Source organism: Oncorhynchus clarkii, chromosome 28, assembly GCF_045791955.1.
Source record: "Oncorhynchus clarkii lewisi isolate Uvic-CL-2024 chromosome 28, UVic_Ocla_1.0, whole genome shotgun sequence".
Taxonomy (NCBI): domain Eukaryota; kingdom Metazoa; phylum Chordata; class Actinopteri; order Salmoniformes; family Salmonidae; genus Oncorhynchus; species Oncorhynchus clarkii.
Window position 1 is genome coordinate 18,789,854 of NC_092174.1, and position 17,514 is coordinate 18,807,367.

General features: G+C 42.9%; 1 protein-coding gene across 5 annotated transcripts in view; it reads left to right on the plus strand.

Annotated features, from left to right (window-relative positions):
- Positions 1–17,514, plus strand: part of LOC139386577 (nuclear receptor coactivator 2-like) — a 77,811-nt gene that overhangs the window by 14,683 nt on the left and 45,614 nt on the right. For all 5 annotated transcript variants that reach the window (XM_071132232.1, XM_071132235.1, XM_071132234.1 and 2 more), the window contains one exon: positions 15,844–15,954. In XM_071132232.1, the coding sequence (XP_070988333.1) occupies positions 15,863–15,954 (92 nt within the window). In that variant the 5' untranslated portion in view covers positions 15,844–15,862. The remainder of the gene's footprint in view (positions 1–15,843; positions 15,955–17,514) is intronic.

Consider the following 17,514-nt stretch of genomic DNA (forward strand, 5'->3'; position numbering starts at 1 on the left):
ATATTACATTCTAAATAAGTATTCAGACCCTTTACTCAGTACTTTGTTGAAACACTTTTGGAAGGGATTACAGCCTTGAGTCTTCTTGGCACCCCTGTATTTGTGGAGTTTCTCCCAGTCTTCTCTGCAGATCCTATCAAGCTCTGTCAGGTTGGATGGGGAGCGTCGTTGCACAGCTATTTGTAGGGGTCTCCAGATATATTAGATCAGGTTCAAGTCCAGGCTCTGGCTGGAAAACTCAAGGACATTCAGAGACTTGTACCGAAGCCACTCCTGGATTGTCTTGGCTGTGTGCTTAGGGTCGTTGTCCTGTTGGGAGGTGAACCTTCGAACCCAGTCTGAGGTCCTGATCGCTCTGGAGCAGGTTGTTCATCTTTACCTTGATCTTGACTAGTCTCCCAGTCCCTTCCGCTGAATAACATCCTCCCAGCATGATGCTGCTGCCACCACCATGATTCACAGTAGGGATGGTGCCAGGTTTCCTCCAGATGTCATTAGGTGCCTTTTGGCAAACTCCAAGAGGGCTGCCATGTGCCTTTTTACTGAGGAGTGGCTTCTGTCTGGCCACTCTACCATAAAGGCCTGATTGGTGGAGTGCTGCAGAGATGGTTGTGGTTTTGGAAGGTTCTGCTATCTCCACAGAGGAGCTATGTTAGAGTGGTCATCGGGTTCTTGGTCACCTCACTGACCAAGGCCCTACTCCCCCAATTGCTCAGTTTGGCCGGGTGGCCAGCTTTAGGAAGAGTTTTGGCGGTTCCAAAATTCTTCCATTTTAAAATGGAGGTCACTGTGTTCTTGGGGACCTTCAGTGCTGCAGACCTTTTTTGGTACCCATCTGTGCCTCGACACAATCCTGTCTCTGAGCTCTATGGACAATTCCTTCAACCTCATGGCTTGATTTTTATTCTGACATGCACAGTCAACTGCGGGACCTTTATATAGACAGGTGTGTGCCTTTCCAAATCATGTCCAATCAATTGGTGGACTACAATCAAGTTGCAGAAACATCTCAAGGATGATCAGTTGAAGCAGGATGCACCTGAGCTCAATTTAGAGTCTCAGCTAAGGGTTAAGGTACCTTAAATACCTTAACCCTTAGCTGAGACTCTAAATTGAGCTCAGGTGCATCCTGCTTCAATTGATCATCCTTGAGATGTTTCTGCAACTTGATTGTAGTCCACCAATTGCAAACATTTCTAAAAACCACATTGTGTTTAGATTGAGGAAAATGTTTTATTGAATCCATTTTAGAATAAGGCTGTAATGTAACAAAATGTGAAAAGTCAAGGGGTCTGAATAGTTTCCAAATTCACTTTGATCAGGGCCCTTAGAGCTCTGGTCAAAAGTAGTGCACCATATGTCCTACTACACCGGCTCTGACGTTCGTCGGATGTGTCAGGGCTTGCAAACTATTACGGACTACAAAGGGAAACCCAGCCGCGAGCTCCCCAGTGACGCGAGCCTACCAGACAAGCTAAATGCCTTTTTATACTCGCTTCGATGCAAGCAACACTGAAGCATGCATGAGAGCACCAGCTGTTCCGGACTACTGTGTAATGACACTCCGTAGCCGATGTGAGCAAGACCTTTAACTGGGTCAACATTCCCAAGCCTATGGGACCAGCCAGATTACCAGGACATGTACTTAGCACATGCGCTGGCCTACAGTCTTCAACCTCTCCCTGACCGAGTCTGTAATACTTATGTTTCAAGCAGACCACCATAGTCCCTGTGCCCAAGAATGTGAAGGTAACATACCTAAATGACTACCACCCCGTAGCACTCATGTTGGTAGCCATGAAGTACTTTGAAAGGCTGGTAATGGCTCACAACACCATTATCCCAGAAACCCTTGAGCCACTCTCATTCCGCAAGAACAGATGCACAGATGACGCAAGCTCAATCGCACTCCGTACTGCCCTTTCCCACCTGGACAAAAGGGACACCTATGTGTGACTGCTGTTCATTGACTGCAGCTCGGCGTTCAACACCATAGCGCTCATCAGTATGCTAAAGACCCTGGGACTAACCACCTCCCTCTGCAACTGGAACCTGGACTTCCTAACCCCCCCCCCCCCCAGATGGTAAGGGTATGCAACAACTCATCTGCCACTCTGATCCTCAACACCGGTTTCCCTCAGGGGTCTGTGCTTAGTCCCCACCTGTAGTCCCTGTTCACCCATGACTGCGTGGCCAAGCATGACTCTAACATCATCATTAAGTTTGCTGATGACAAGTGGTAGGCCTGATCACCGACAACGATGAGACAGCCTACAGTGATGAAGTCAGAGAACTGGCAGTGTGGTGCCAGGCCAATAACCTCTCTCTTAATGTGAGCAAGATAAAGGAGATGATTGTGGACTACAGGAAAAGGAGAGCAGATCAGGCCCCCATTTACATCAGAAGGGTTGTAGTGGAGCGGGTCGAGAGTGGTCCAAACACACCCGAGACAGTTGTGAAGAGGGCACGACAACACCCCTGCTGCTGTTTGTCTGTGCAGTCACTTTACCCCTACCTATATGCACAAATGACCTCGACTAACCTGTACCCCTGAACATTTACTTGGTACCGTTGCCCCCTGTATATAGCGTCGTTATTGTTATGTCATTTTACTGTTTTTATTTAGTAAATATTTTCTTAGCTCTGTTTCTTGAACTGAACTGTTGGTAAAGGGCTTGTAAGTAAGCGTTTCACTGGAAGGTTGTATACCTGTTGTATTTGGTGCATGTGACAAATAACATTTGATTTGACCTAGGAAGTCTGAGTGGGCCAGGGAACGTCGGCAGGACGGAGCCCTGATTCAATTTGACCTGTGGGATCAGCCTGATAATGGCTGGCTCCAGCTCTCATTCATCGTCTCGTGGAATTGATTATTCTGCAAACAGAGATTGTACACCAGCATGCGTAGCTATAGGGTGGCTACAGGAAAACTAGGGCTCCTAATCCACACTAAAGAAGATTTAATACCCAGTGTATGTGTCTGATGGGAAGGATTGAGCCCTGTTACCATGGCTTTTCTATAGGCTAAGAGATCTGTCTGTACAGGCTTACATATCCTCCAAAAGTCTGACTCACTGACTGATACATCTCACTGAGAATGAGGTTCCATGAAGTCATGGCAGTCTCTGCATTCATGGTGTTTCAACATCCTCAATAAGGCAATTCTAAACTTGGTTACTTAGGGCTGGTTCCCTATGTGATGAGTAATGTTTTAATTTATATTCCTGTATTTGGTTGTGCTGGCCAGCCTTAATACTCTTGTCAAAGACCTTGACACTCCAGGGAGAAGGATGATGAAGAAGAGAGCAGTCACGTCTGATGATGATGATTATGACATCATGGTGTTGATCCCATAGATATCCTATTAAATTAGTATTCTAATTCCTAATTATATGGTTGATCTAATGGTAATGACCTCACAGATCATAGAAAGCATACTGGGACAGATTGTTCCATCACCATCCGCGGCAGGCTCTCTATGAATTAACCATAATGTAGCATACCACAAAATGCTTACACCCCAGCATCTTCTCCTTCCAATCCAATACTAATGAAATTAGAGAAACCAAGTGCCTCAAAGTAAACCCATTTAAAACAATTTCTGCAACGAGAAGACAGTTCAGAGGTCAACTGAGGCATTACAGAATTAACCGTTGGATTGATCACCGCTTCCTAACGGGATTATCTTCCTGATCAAAAGACTAACCGCTTTGCTGCCTTTGGGAGACCGCTGGTCATGTAGTGTTATTTTCAACTATAAAACAATGAACATTTTGAAGTGTGTTGTGGATCTTTGCAGGCCATGCAGCATGCTGAAAATAATACTATTTTTGAAATCAGAGTATTTTTGCCCTTAGGATGAGTGAGGGTAATGCCTATATTACCTCATGTTATGGACCTGTGGAAATTAGAATATCCTAGAGTGCATTTTGATGAGTAAAAATGTGTCACTAAACTGACTAACAAAAATAGGTCCTGGTTTTCTCAACAAGTATAAAGATGCAAAAGTGAAGGAATCTTCTCTGGCTTGTCCAAAATGAAAGCTTCTACTGTGTCATATCGGCTCTCTTTCCTATTACAATGACAACCAGTCCTGGGTGATGAGGAACTTAAATACTGAATGGAGGATTAAGCACACTGGACAGCCGACAATGCGTTTAAAGGTATGTTCCAATTGAGCCGACATGCGCGTTTCCGATGAATGCAATCTCTGCCAAATGCTGGAACATTGCCTTTAAAAGATGCGTTGTCTTCAACCCGCAATCAAATGTGCCTGAGGTTACTCCTCTGTTATTATCATCATGACAGACCATTTTAAAGGGCTTTTGCCATTTTTGAATGTGATAAAGTATTAGAAATTGGAAGACCTTGCTCCAAATTAGAGGTCGACTGAATAATCGGAATAGGCGATTTAATTAGGGACGATTTCAAGTTTTCATAACGATCGGAAATCTGTATTTTTGGGCACCGAATTTTAATTTAATTTTTTTATTTAATTAGGCAAGTCAGGTTAACCTCTTACTTAAGAACACATTCTTATTTTCAATGACGGCCTAGGAACGGTGGGTTAACTGCCTTGTTCAGGGGCAGAACGACAGATTTTCACCTTGTCAGCTCGGGGGATCCAATCTTGAAATCTTACAGTTAACTAGTCCAACGCTATAACCACCTGCCTCTCGTTGCACTCCACAAGGAGACTGCTTGTTACGCGAATGCAGTAGAAGCCAAGGTAAGTTGCTAGCTAGCATTTAAACTTATCTTATAAAAAACAATCAATCATAATCACTAGTTATGGTTGATGATATTACTAGTTTATCTAGCGTGTCCTGCGTTGCATATAATCGATGCAAAAAAAGCACAATCGTTGGACGACTTTACCTAACCATAAACACCAATGCTTTTCTTAAAATCAATGCACAAAGTATATATTTTTAAACCTGCATATTTAGCTAAAATAAATCCAGGTTAGCAGGCAATATTAACCAGGTGAAATTGTCACTTTTCTTGCGTTCATTGCAACCAGAGTCAGGGGATATGCATCAGTTTGGGCATCCTGGCTCATTGTGAACTAATTTGCCAGAATTCTATGTAGTTATGGCATAACATTGAAGGTTGTGCAATGTAAGAATATTTAGACTTAGGGATGCCACCCGTTAGATAAATACCGAACAGTTCCGTATTTCACTGAAATTATAAACGTTTTGTTTTTTAAATGATTGTTTCCAGATTCGACCATATTAATGACCAAAGGCTCGTATTTCTGTGTGTTATAACTAAGTCTATGATTGATAGAGCAGTCTGACTGAGCAATGGTAGGCAGCAGCAGGCTCGTAAGCATTCATTCAAAAAGCACTTTCGTGCGTTTTGCTAGCAGCTCTTTGCATAGGGACGGAAGCTATACTGTTACTGGCAATACTATATTGCCTATAAGAACATCCAATAGTCAAAGGTATATGAAATACAAATGGTATAGAGAGAAATATTCCTATAATAACTTCAACCTAAAACCTCTTACCTGGGAATATTGAAGTCTCATGTTAAAAAGGAACCACCAGCTTTCATATGTTCTCATGTTCTGAGCAAGGAACTTCAATGTTAGCTTTTTTTACATGGCACATATTGCCCTTTTACTTTCTTCTCCAACACTTTGTTTTTGCATTATTTAAACCAAATTGAACATGTTTCATTATTTATTTGAGGCTAAATTAATTTTTATTGATGTATTATATTAAGTTAAAATAAGTGTTCTTTCAGTATTGTTGTAATTGTCATTATTACAAATAAATAAATAAACCGGACGATTTAATCTGTATCAGCGTTTGAAAATCATAATCGGTCGACCTCTACTCCAAATCACCATAGTCAAAGCCTGGTATTCTTGGCGGACTTTGAAAAGGCTTTTGATTAAGTATGACTGGAATGTGATTATATAAATGAATGAATGCCTGGAATGTTTAAATTTTTTACAATCTCTTATAAAATGGCTTAAAGTTATGTATAGTAACCAACCCTAGGTGTAAAATAGTAAATAATGGCTACTTCTCAAAAAGTACTAAACTGCCAAGAGGAGCAAAAGCATGTTGTCCACTATTGGGAATATCTTATTATTATGGCAATCGCAATGTTATAGCTGTTAATTTCGTATCCAAGAATAATGTCAAGGGGTTGGAAAAACAAAGGTGTCATTATACGCTGATGATTCATATTTTCTTTTAAATCCACAATTTAGATCCCTCCACAGCCTCATTGAGGATCTTTTCTAACCTTTCTGGATTACAACCAAATTATGATGAGTACTATATTATGTATTGGATCACAAAAAATACAACTTTTACATTACCGTGTAGTTTACCATTTTAAAGTGGTCTGATGGTGATGTGGACATACTCAATATTCATGTCCTGAAATAAATGACCGCACTACAATACATTTTAATAGAAAGTTAGTAAAAATAGATAAGATCTTGCTACCTTGGAAAGGAAAATGCCTGTGTATTTGTGGAAATATCACCCTGATTTAACTTTTTAGTAATATCTGAGTTTAGCTATTTGCTTATGGCCTTGCCTACACCTAGCAACCGGTTTTTAAAATATATAATTTATTTTTATTATATGAGCAAAAAATATTCCATTTTATTTGGAATGGCAAGCCAGATGAAATTAAACGGGCCCATTTTATCTAATCAATATGAATTTGGAGGAAAAAAATTAAATATTAACACATTAAACCTCTCACTAAAAGAGTCAGTCATACAAAAGTTATACTTAAATCTGAACTGGTCCTCTAACAGATTAGTAAGAATGTCTCAGCCCATGTTCAAGAATGGCCTTTTTCCCTTTATTCAGATTACAATCTCTCTCACTTTCAGTTATTTGAAAATAATCTCCAAAATATTGCTATTTTTAAAACAAGCTATAGGAAGTTGGTTCAAATGTCAGTTTAATCCACCAGAAAAGACAGAACAAATATTATGGTTAAACTCAAATATACTCATTTGATATTACCTCAAGTGGAAGGGGGGGGAAAGTAAAACTTGTTTGTCAGCCCTGCATTAAAGACCAAAGTACACCAGTTTAATTTTAAGGAAGAAAAAATTAATAGCTCTGCCATATAGATAGCAGAGATTTTTCAATGTACCAATTCCATGGAACATGGTTTATGAATTGATACACAAAACATCCCTGGATTCAAAATGTTTTCTTTTCAGTTTAAATTGTTATACATTCTTGCAAAATAGAATGGAGGGGAAAAATGTGTGTGTGATATATATTATATATATACATACACACACACACACACACACACACACACACTTCCGTTCAAAAGTTTGGGGTTACTTAGAAATGTCCTTGTTTTTGAAAGAAAAGCACTTTTTGTCCATTTTTAAAATAACATAAATTGATCAGAAATACAGTGTACACATTGTTAATGTTGTAAATGAATATTGTAGCTGGAAAAGGCAGCTTCTTTATGGAATATCTACATAGGCGTACAGAGGCCCATTATCAGCAACCATCACTCCTGTGTTCCAATGGCACGTTGTGTTAGCTAATCCAAACTTATCATTTTAAAGGGCTAACTGATCATTAGAAAACCCCTTTGCAAGTATGTTAGCACAGCTGAAAACAGTTGTCCTGATTAAAGAAGCAATAAAACTGACCTTTAGACTAGTTGAGTATCTGGAGCATCAGCATTTGTGGGTTTGATTACAAGCTCAAAATGGCCAGAAACAGACTCTTTCTTCTGAAACTCATCAGTCTGTTCTTGTTCTGAGAAATTAAGGCTATTCTATGTGAGAAATTGCCAAGAAACTGAAGATCTGGTAAAATGCTGTGTACTACTCCCTTCACAAAACAGCGCAAACTGGCTCTAACCAGAATACAAAGGGGAGTAGGAGGCCCCATTGCACAACTGAGCAATAGGACAAGTACATTAGTGTCTAGATTGAGAAACAGACGCCTCACAAGTTCTCAATTGGCAGCTTCATTAAATAATACCGGCAAAACACAAGTCTCAACAGTGAAGAGGTGACTGCGGGATGCTGGCATTCTAGGGATAGCACTGCTGGGTGATTTGAAAAAACATAGTCAATCGATCAATAATATAAAACAAATTGCTAAAAGTATAATTCTTTAATTACAATCTGTAGAAACTGTGAGAATAAAGGTTCAGAACTTTTGTGAAACAGCACATTTTTATGTATGTAGTATGTAGAAGCCTAAGTATTGTCCATTTACTCCAATTAGTGGAGGGGTGGTAGGGTTAGGAGAAAATATGCAGACAATTACATTGATGGAAGCTACACTCTATCTGCAGTATTAAAGCTGATCTACCCCCTAAATAAAAGCCAATAGTGTTCCTCAACTTTAGTCGACGGTGGAAAAGGCTGAATGGTCCGTATTTTGACGTAATTAATAATGCCAATAATTGACTGCATTTATGTAGTGCCTTTCCAGATGCTCAAAGGGCTGTATGGGGGGTGGAATAACAATGTGTAGCACTCATTTGGGACGTGATTTGTATCTTCTGACTGTATAGAGCTGCCACCTTGTAATGGAATGAGGATGTAGGTTAGGCTCTGTCCATGCATTTATTCCAAGCAGCCAGACAAACAGTTGTGTATTTGCTCTTGAAACATGTCGCCCCACATCACAGGGTCATGGTGACCCTCCAATGTAGGCTGTTCGCAATGGGTTGCATCCCAAATGACACTCTATTCCCTATGTAGTGCCATAGGGCTCTGTTCAAAGTAGTGCACTATATAGGGAACAGGGTGCTGTTTGGGACGCTACCTCTTTTTACTGATGCCTCTTTACTGATACTGCTTTCACACAGGATTTTTACAGTATTTTGCAGATTTAAAACTTTTAAAAACGTTTTTTAACCACATTCTCACCTGCATATGCCTTATATTAGTACCAACAAAAATAATTATTCATTTGTTTAGGCTGGTCCTAAGACTAATACAATAGATTGGTTTATTTTGAGTTTAATTATGTTACCGGTATGTCCAAATGAATGAAATCAATAGTTCATTATTTTGTTCATTTAACCTCTTGAAACTAGGGGGCACTATTTTCATTTTTGGAAAAATAACGTTCCCAAAGTAAACAGGCTATTTTGTCAGGACAAGATGCTAGAACATGCATATAATTGACAGATTAGGATAGAAAACACTCTAAAGTTTCCAAACTGTAAAAATATTGTCTGTGTGTATAACAGAACTGATATTGCAGACGAAAGCCTGAGAAAAATCCAATCAGGAAGGGACTCTTATTTAGAAAGCTCTGCGTCCCTATTGAGCAGTGAATGAGATATCAACCAGATTCCTTTTTCTATGGCTTCCCTAATGTGTCTAGTGTCACAATACATAGTTTCAGGCTTTTAATTTGAAAAATGAGCCTGAACGACAACATTGCGTCAGTGGTCAGCTGGTGGCTCTCAGTGATTTGTGCGTAATAGACAAATGCGGCCATTGTTTCTCTCTTTCCTTTAAGAAGCCACCTGTCCCGGTTGATATATTATCGAAAAGATATTTGGAAAAACACCTTGAGGATTGATTATAAAAAACTTTTGCCATGTTTCTGTCGATATTATGGATCTAATTTGGAATATTTTTTGGCGTTGTCGTGACCGCAGTTTCCGGTGGATTTCTCAGCCAAACGTGAAGTACAAACGGAGGTATTTCGGGTATAAAAAAAATCTTTATGGGACAAAATGAACATTTGCTGTCTAACTGGGAGTCTCGTGAGTGAAAACATCTGAAGCTCATCAAAGGTAAACGATTTAAATTGATTGCTTTTCTGATTTTCGTGACCAAGTTGCCTACTGCTAGCTGGACATAATGCTATGCTGGGCTATCGATAAACTTACACAAATGCTTGTCTTGCTTTGGCTGTAAAGCATAATTTCAAAATCTGAGATGACAGGGTGATTAACAAAAGGCTAAGCTGTGTTTCACTATATTTCACTTGTGATTTCATGAATATGAATATTTTCTAGTAATATTTTTTTGTCTGTTGCGTTATGCTAATTAGTGTCAGTTTATGACAATTCTCCCGGATCTGGGAGGGGTAGTTCTAATTAACAGACACGACACACCTACCTCGATCAGTCAATATATATATATAGATAGATGTAATTTGCAGTGCCAGTGTGCTTGTCTCAGAGCGTTGTCAGATTGTCCGTTCATAACTTCGCTCTCGGAGCGTTCAGAGCGCACACTGGACGCTCTGGCCGAGGAGTAGGGTAGCTAGCTAAACAATTGAACCATAATCCCAACTCATGACGTTACTACCCTGCATGAATCTGCAGGTAGCTAACCAACAAGGTTCAATGTTAGCTAGCTTACATTAAACTACAACTAGCAAAGCAAATGTCTCAGAGATGCCAATAATATTACTACACAGATCATACACGTAACGTTAGCTAGCGAGCCAGCCAGCTAACAGTACACTAACTTGAAATTAAAATTACTTTCTGACAAAATTAGAAATGTGTAATATCTGAAAATGTAGCTAGGTAGACCTACCTTAACCGTATGCATGGATGGACGCTTCTCCCTCTGTCACAGATGTTATGGTTGCCCTTAGTTTGAAGATGTAATCAGGCGACAGGTGTTTTCGCCATCCCCCTTAGCTATCTTACTCTAATTCCACAGATTTTCACTGTCCTCCAGACAGTGGAGAGCAACCCTTATGCAGTTCTTCTGCGTGATATAAAAAAAAAAAGCTGTGTTAGAAAAGATTACATACACATGCTGACCAACTCAAATAGACAGAAGCGTGCCACATGGCAGACCAATCCGAACTAATCTCTCGGCATGTCCAGCCCATTCATTATCTCAGCCAATCATCGCTAGCGGGAAGGTTGCGGGCTTTTTCTGTGGCTAAACTAGGCTTGTAATTTTAACAATTTTATTTGTATTTACAGATGGCATACACATTTGTTATTAAGCCGCATGAAAGTTCACATGTTCCTGAAGGCATTTCTGCCAAAAAACATGTTTATGTTCAAATGGCTCTCCTGTGAAGTAATGAATGACATATTCCTAGTTTCCTGGAACGGGTCACAAATGTTCTAATAAATGAGCCAACTAGACAAGATGTTCACGAGCAGCACTCAACTTAGCTAACATTTCCACAGCCTAATTGCAGCCTTACCAACATCCAAACGGAGATTCAGTGAAAACAAATATTTGAAAATGTTTTTATCAAGACGAGTCCCCACGCTTGTCTCAAAGCAGTGCTGAAATGATCGTCTAGTTGACCACAAGCGGGTAGACTATTGCTTAAAATGTATTACAATGATTTGATGACTTTGGTAGTTTCATTAATACATGCCTTCAGTTGCATTAGCCTACTTTATTCCAATATTTTCATCATTCAGTGATATTTATTCCGACATTAATTATTTATGGATCTATCCAGTTGTGGGTAAGAGAACAGTGCCTGCTTAATAATGGGCTATGTGAAGAGATGGGAGAAATGACATGCCTCGCAAAGTTTAGAACTGGCAGGAGGACGGTTAACTGGCACTGCCTAGCAACCATCAAGTGTTTTTAAGAGCATAGGCGTGCCAGTGCCGCCTCCAGCATTACAGCTACGTTTCATACTAAGCCTTATGCAGAACTTTACCGAAATGATTACTAGGTCGTTAGGCGTAAATACCCGTTTTGACTTGATACTGACAATACCTTTCAGATATAAGGAAAAGGTGTATAACATTTTTTATTTATTTTTTATGGTGAAATTGGCGGAAAAGCGACTTTAGTATAAAAAAAATATGGGTCAAGTTTGACCATGCTTCTGTGGTATTGTATTACCACGACCTTCAGTCTCATCTGTTGTCTCTTCATCAGGGTTAGTTCATTTTACTGAAATCCCAAATGTATTGCCAGTCAGTCCACTCACTATATATTTTTTGGACAGCTCAACTACGGTGGCTGAAAAGGAACATGCAACAATTATTGGAACACAGAACAATTAATGACAGGGGCTGTATCCCAAATGTATAAATTTGGTATTACATTGTCCCAAACACCTGCTCTGACTGTGAACTCCATGTCATGGTGCTTGTGGAATTGTATGATTGAACTTGATGTACTAGTGCCCCTAAATGAGTTTAAAACTCGGGCACAAAACTTTCTTCAGGAGAATTGTGTTGTGCTGATTTGATTGTATACTTTCATTTCTTGGCTAGGTCTTCCTTGCAAAAGAGACTGCCTCAATTGGCTTTTCCTGGTTAAATAATGAATAAAAATAAACATTGATGGAAAGTGGTACAGACATCTCTTTGGGTTGTGGCAAAGGTCTTCAATGTTCTTTAATGCATACAGTACAGCGTTTAGGTATGTACATACACAATCAGTTGAAGCTTTACAGTAAAAATGCCTTGTCATTAGGAGCAGGGAAATATGTTTCCCTGCATGCATGGTTTAACATGGACATTAATTGACATAATCACAACTAGGGCTGTTGCGGTGACCGTATTACCGCCACACCAGTAGTCATGACCGCAGTAAAATTCCATGGGAATCGTTGAGTCACTGTTATCTCCTTTTATGCACTCTGGACCTACTTTGGTAGTACCCAACTTGCTAATAACCATCAGTTCCTAATGGTTGGTACTCAGGGCTGTATTGTCCCTCTAACCACTCTGACATAAATGCAATCGATAATCGCATCAAACACTTATCAAAACACTAAGCCTATCGTACTTTTAAAACTCACCGTACTGTGATGATCACTTTCAAGAAGCAGGTTGAAACAGTGTAAAACATGGTTGTGGTGGATGTTGTTTTTAAAGCCTAACACAATGAAATGGACAGAGGTTTCTATGGTGATGATTCATTCAAAACACTCATGCATATTAGAGCATAGGCTTATGAATTAAAATGATTGTGCCATTATACAATACATAGCCTACTGCATATTACGCATGGCAGAAAAACATGAAACCAAACTGATTTAAGATGTCTTTGGTACTTTTATTGGTCTGGCCTTTGAGTGTGGACTGTATTATTATGCGTAATGAATGGACCGGTTACATTAAGCTACGCTCCAACATTCCTATCCATGAGTCTGGGAGAGAACGTATAGCCCTAGGCGATGCTGTTGGTTCATTGATTGTGCAGGGCGCCTTACAGTTCCACTACAATTAGTGAATTTGATTTGAATAGCGTACTAAGAGTGGATAAAAAAATCTAGAATTAATTGGGTGACAGTACCTTTTTTTGCTATACAGAAAATCTCACCACCATGCGTCTCCATCTTCTCTCTCTCCGTTATCCCTTTCTCGAGCACACAGATGGACTGTCAACATTTTAGTGAAATATGCTCTGTTGTGAAAACATGTTACTATCGATGTTCTTGACCAGATTTCACTTGATTTTCCAAATGAAGCACCGTGTAGTTGCAGGAACAAGGTTGGAGAGCCCATGGCATACAGAGTTTGGGCGGAATATCACCTGCTGCGCTGTCAAACCGAAGTAGCCAACAAAACAGACAAGCTGGAAAGTGCACCGCCTCCATTCGCTTTTCGAGTGCATACTCTTTCTTTCCCCTGCCCGTGTTCCTGCCCATTTGATAATGGACCATTTTTCAAAATCGAAACTTGTTTTTCATATTAGTAAAGACAAGATTATTCTCAGTTTAGTCTGATTGGTGAAAGTATGATTACTTGATGAGAGAATAGCGTGTGCAGCCCGAGGCAAGGAACAAGCTATTTATTTTTTTGTTGCTACTTTCTCAAATCATCAATATCCTATAGTCGCATCATGCAGCCCATTTAAGTTTTGATTTATAAGACATTCAAATGTTTTTATCAATGTTTGTATATCACAAAAGTTGCCAAATAACTCTAAATCTAGCATATAGGACCTGTTTCAAATGATCACCTTTACCTCATCATAGCCACTTTATATTGCTACTCACTCCATAACAGAAAAATATATTTTCTGTATTATTCATTTAAGTTCTGTTACATGACAATAACTGGCTGACACAATTTCATGACCGCCACAGCCCTAATCACAGCGTCTCAAGATGCTTTTCTGATCGGTTTCATTTCTTGAGAGCTTTGATACCACCCCCTCTCTAATTTAACTGAGCAAGTGAGAAGCCCTAACAATTAATTGCCTGTATAAATTTGGTAAGCATGCATAAATGAGAGAAGTAGACTGAGACTTCTCCTCTTCCTCCCTGCTGCTGTCGATTCCTCCCCCCTGTCCTCCTCCTCCTGATCTAATAGTGCCAGTGTAGTCTCCAGCAGGGATCTTTGGGCTGATTATTCATTTAGATGAGCAGGGAGATTTGCCCCAGCTGGTGCTCTATCTGCTCAGTGGCAGGTCCAGGCTGTGTGTTATGTAATGGTCAGGTGATGTGCTGGCCTGCCTGGGCTCTTAGTACACCAGTCTGCTATTCCACCAGCAGCTTAGATCAGCTCAACGCTAGGCTAGCTGACGCGCCCTAGAGACGCGCTAGGCTAGCTGACACGCCCTAGAGACGCGCTAGGCTAGCTGACACGCCCTAGAGACGCGCTAGGCTAGCTGACGCGCCCTAGAGACGCGCTAGGCTAGCTGACGCGCCCTAGAGACGCGCTAGGCTAGCTGACGCGCCCTAGAGACGCGCTAGGCTAGCTGACGCGCCCTAGAGACGCGCTAGGCTAGCTGACGCGCCCTAGAGACGCGCTAGGCTAGCTGACGCGCCCTAGAGACGCGCTAGGCTAGCTGACGCGCCCTAGAGACGCGCTAGGCTAGCTGACGCGCCCTAGAGACGCGCTAGGCTAGCTGACGCGCCCTAGAGACGCGCTAGGCTAGCTGACGCGCCCTAGAGACGCGCTAGGCTAGCTGACGCGCCCTAGAGACGCGCTAGGCTAGCTGACGCGCCCTAGAGACGCGCTAGGCTAGCTGACGCGCCCTAGAGACGCGCCAGGCTAGCTGACGCGCCCTAGAGACGCGCCAGGCTAGCTGACGCGCCCTAGAGACGCGCCAGGCTAGCTGACGCGCCCTAGAGACGCGCCAGGCTAGCTGACGCGCCCTAGAGATGGTGGTGGCAGCATAATTCTGATGCATACTTCTGATGCAACACTCGAGTGGTTTAAGGGGAAACATTTAAATGTCTTGGAATGGCCTAGTCAAAGACCAGACCTCAATCCAATTGAGAATCTGTGGTATGACTTAAAGATTGCTGTACCCATCCAACTTGAAGGAGCTTGAGCAGTTTTGCCTTGAAGAATGGGCAAAAATCCTAGGTGCTAGATGTGCCAAGCTTATAGAGACATACCACAAGAGACTTGCAGCTGTAATTGCGGCAAAAGGTGTCTCTACAAAGTATTGACTTTGGGGGGTGAATAGTTATGCACGCTCAAGTTTTCTGTTTTTTTTTGTCTTATTACTTGTTTGTTTCACAAGGAAATATTTGATAGGCATGTTGAGAAAATAAGTGGTAGGCATGTTGTGTAAATCAAATGACACAAACCCCCACAGAAATCTATTTTAATTCCAGGTTGTAAGGCAACAACAGGAGAAATGCCAAGGGGGGGTGAATATTTTCGCAAGCCACTCTAGGTGAGAGACGGAGAGTCATGATTAGCACCCATCTCAGTCTCTCTCGTTGGTAAAGACTTTCCCTACAATTTCTCATTGTCCTAAACCGCGTCTTGTTTCATACATAATGTACGACCATCCAATTACTTGCAGGTGCTAGGGTAGAAAATGTACTGCTGAAATAAAGGTAGATAGATACCTGTACACTGTTGAATACTCCAGTGGTTTGTTGTGTTTCGATCTGAAGATCTTCGTCAGCCTTGAGCTTTAATGGCGTCTTCTTTCTCTCCCTGTAGTTGGTGATATTTGCTGAAGATGAGTAGTGCGGGGGAGAACACCCCCGACCCTGCTGCCAGGGGAGAGTCCCTGAAGCGAAAAGAATGTGGCCCAGACCTCCTGGGGCCCAGGTAAGATCAGCTGTCAAATATACACAATATAAGTATGTGGCCCAAATTGCACCCTTTTCCATCTATAGTCTTTAAGGGCCCTGTTCAATATAAAGTGCACTTATAAGGATTGTGGTGCCATATGGGACACTACCTTACAGTTACAGATTCCTCTCCAATATATGTGTGAACGCACGCGTCTCAACATACGCACGCACGCACGCGTCTCAACATACGCACGCACGCACGCGTCTCAACATACGCACGCACGCACGCGTCTCAACATACGCACGCACGCACGCGTCTCAACATACGCACGCACGCACGCGTCTCAACATACGCACGCACGCACGCGTCTCAACATACGCACGCACGCACGCACGCGTCTCAACATACGCACGCACGCACGCGTCTCAACATACGCACGCACGCACGCGTCTCAACATACGCACGCACGCACGCGTCTCAACATACGCACGCACGCACGCGTCTCAACATACGCACGCACGCACGCGTCTCAACATACGCACGCACGCACGCGTCTCAACATACGCACGCACGCACGCGTCTCAACATACGCACGCACGCACGCACGCGTCTCAACATACGCACGCACGCACGCGTCTCAACATACGCACGCACGCACGCGTCTCAACATACGCACGCACGCACGCGTCTCAACATACGCACGCACGCACGCGTCTCAACATACGCACGCACGCACGCGTCTCAACATACTCACGCACGCACGCGTCTCAACATGCGCACGCACGCACGCGTCTCAACATGCGCACGCACGCACGCGTCTCAACATGCGCACGCACGCACGCGTCTCAACATGCGCACGCACGCACGCGTCTCAACATGCGCACGCGTCTCAACATGCGCACGCGCGCACGCGTCTCAACATGCGCACGCGTCTCAACATGCGCACGCGCGCACGCGTCTCAACATGCGCACGCGTCTCAACATGCGCACGCGTCTCAACATGCGCACGCGCGCACGCGTCTCAACATGCGCACGCGTCTCAACATGCGCACGCGCGCACGCGTCTCAACATGCGCACGCGCGCACGCGTCTCAACATGCGCACGCGCGCACGCGTCTCAACATGCGCACGCGCGCACGCGTCTCAACATGCGCACGCGTCTCAACATACGCACGCGCGCACGCGTCTCAACATGCGCACGCGCGCACGCGTCTCAACATGCGCACGCGTCTCAACATGCGCACGCGCGCACGCGTCTCAACATGCGCACGCGCGCACGCGTCTCAACATGCGCACGCGTCTCAACATGCGCACGCGTCTCAACATGCGCGCACGCGTCTCAACATGCGCGCACGCGTCTCAACATGCGCGCGCGCGTCTCAACATGCGCACGCGTCTCAACATGCGCGCGCGCGTCTCAACATGCGCGCGCGCGTCTCAACATGCGCGCGCGCGTCTCAACATGCGCGCGCGCGTCTCAACATGCGCGCGCGCGTCTCAACATGCGCGCGCGCGTCTCAACATGCGCGCACGCGTCTCAACATGCGCGCACGCGTCTCAACATACGCACGCGCGCACGCGTCTCAACATACG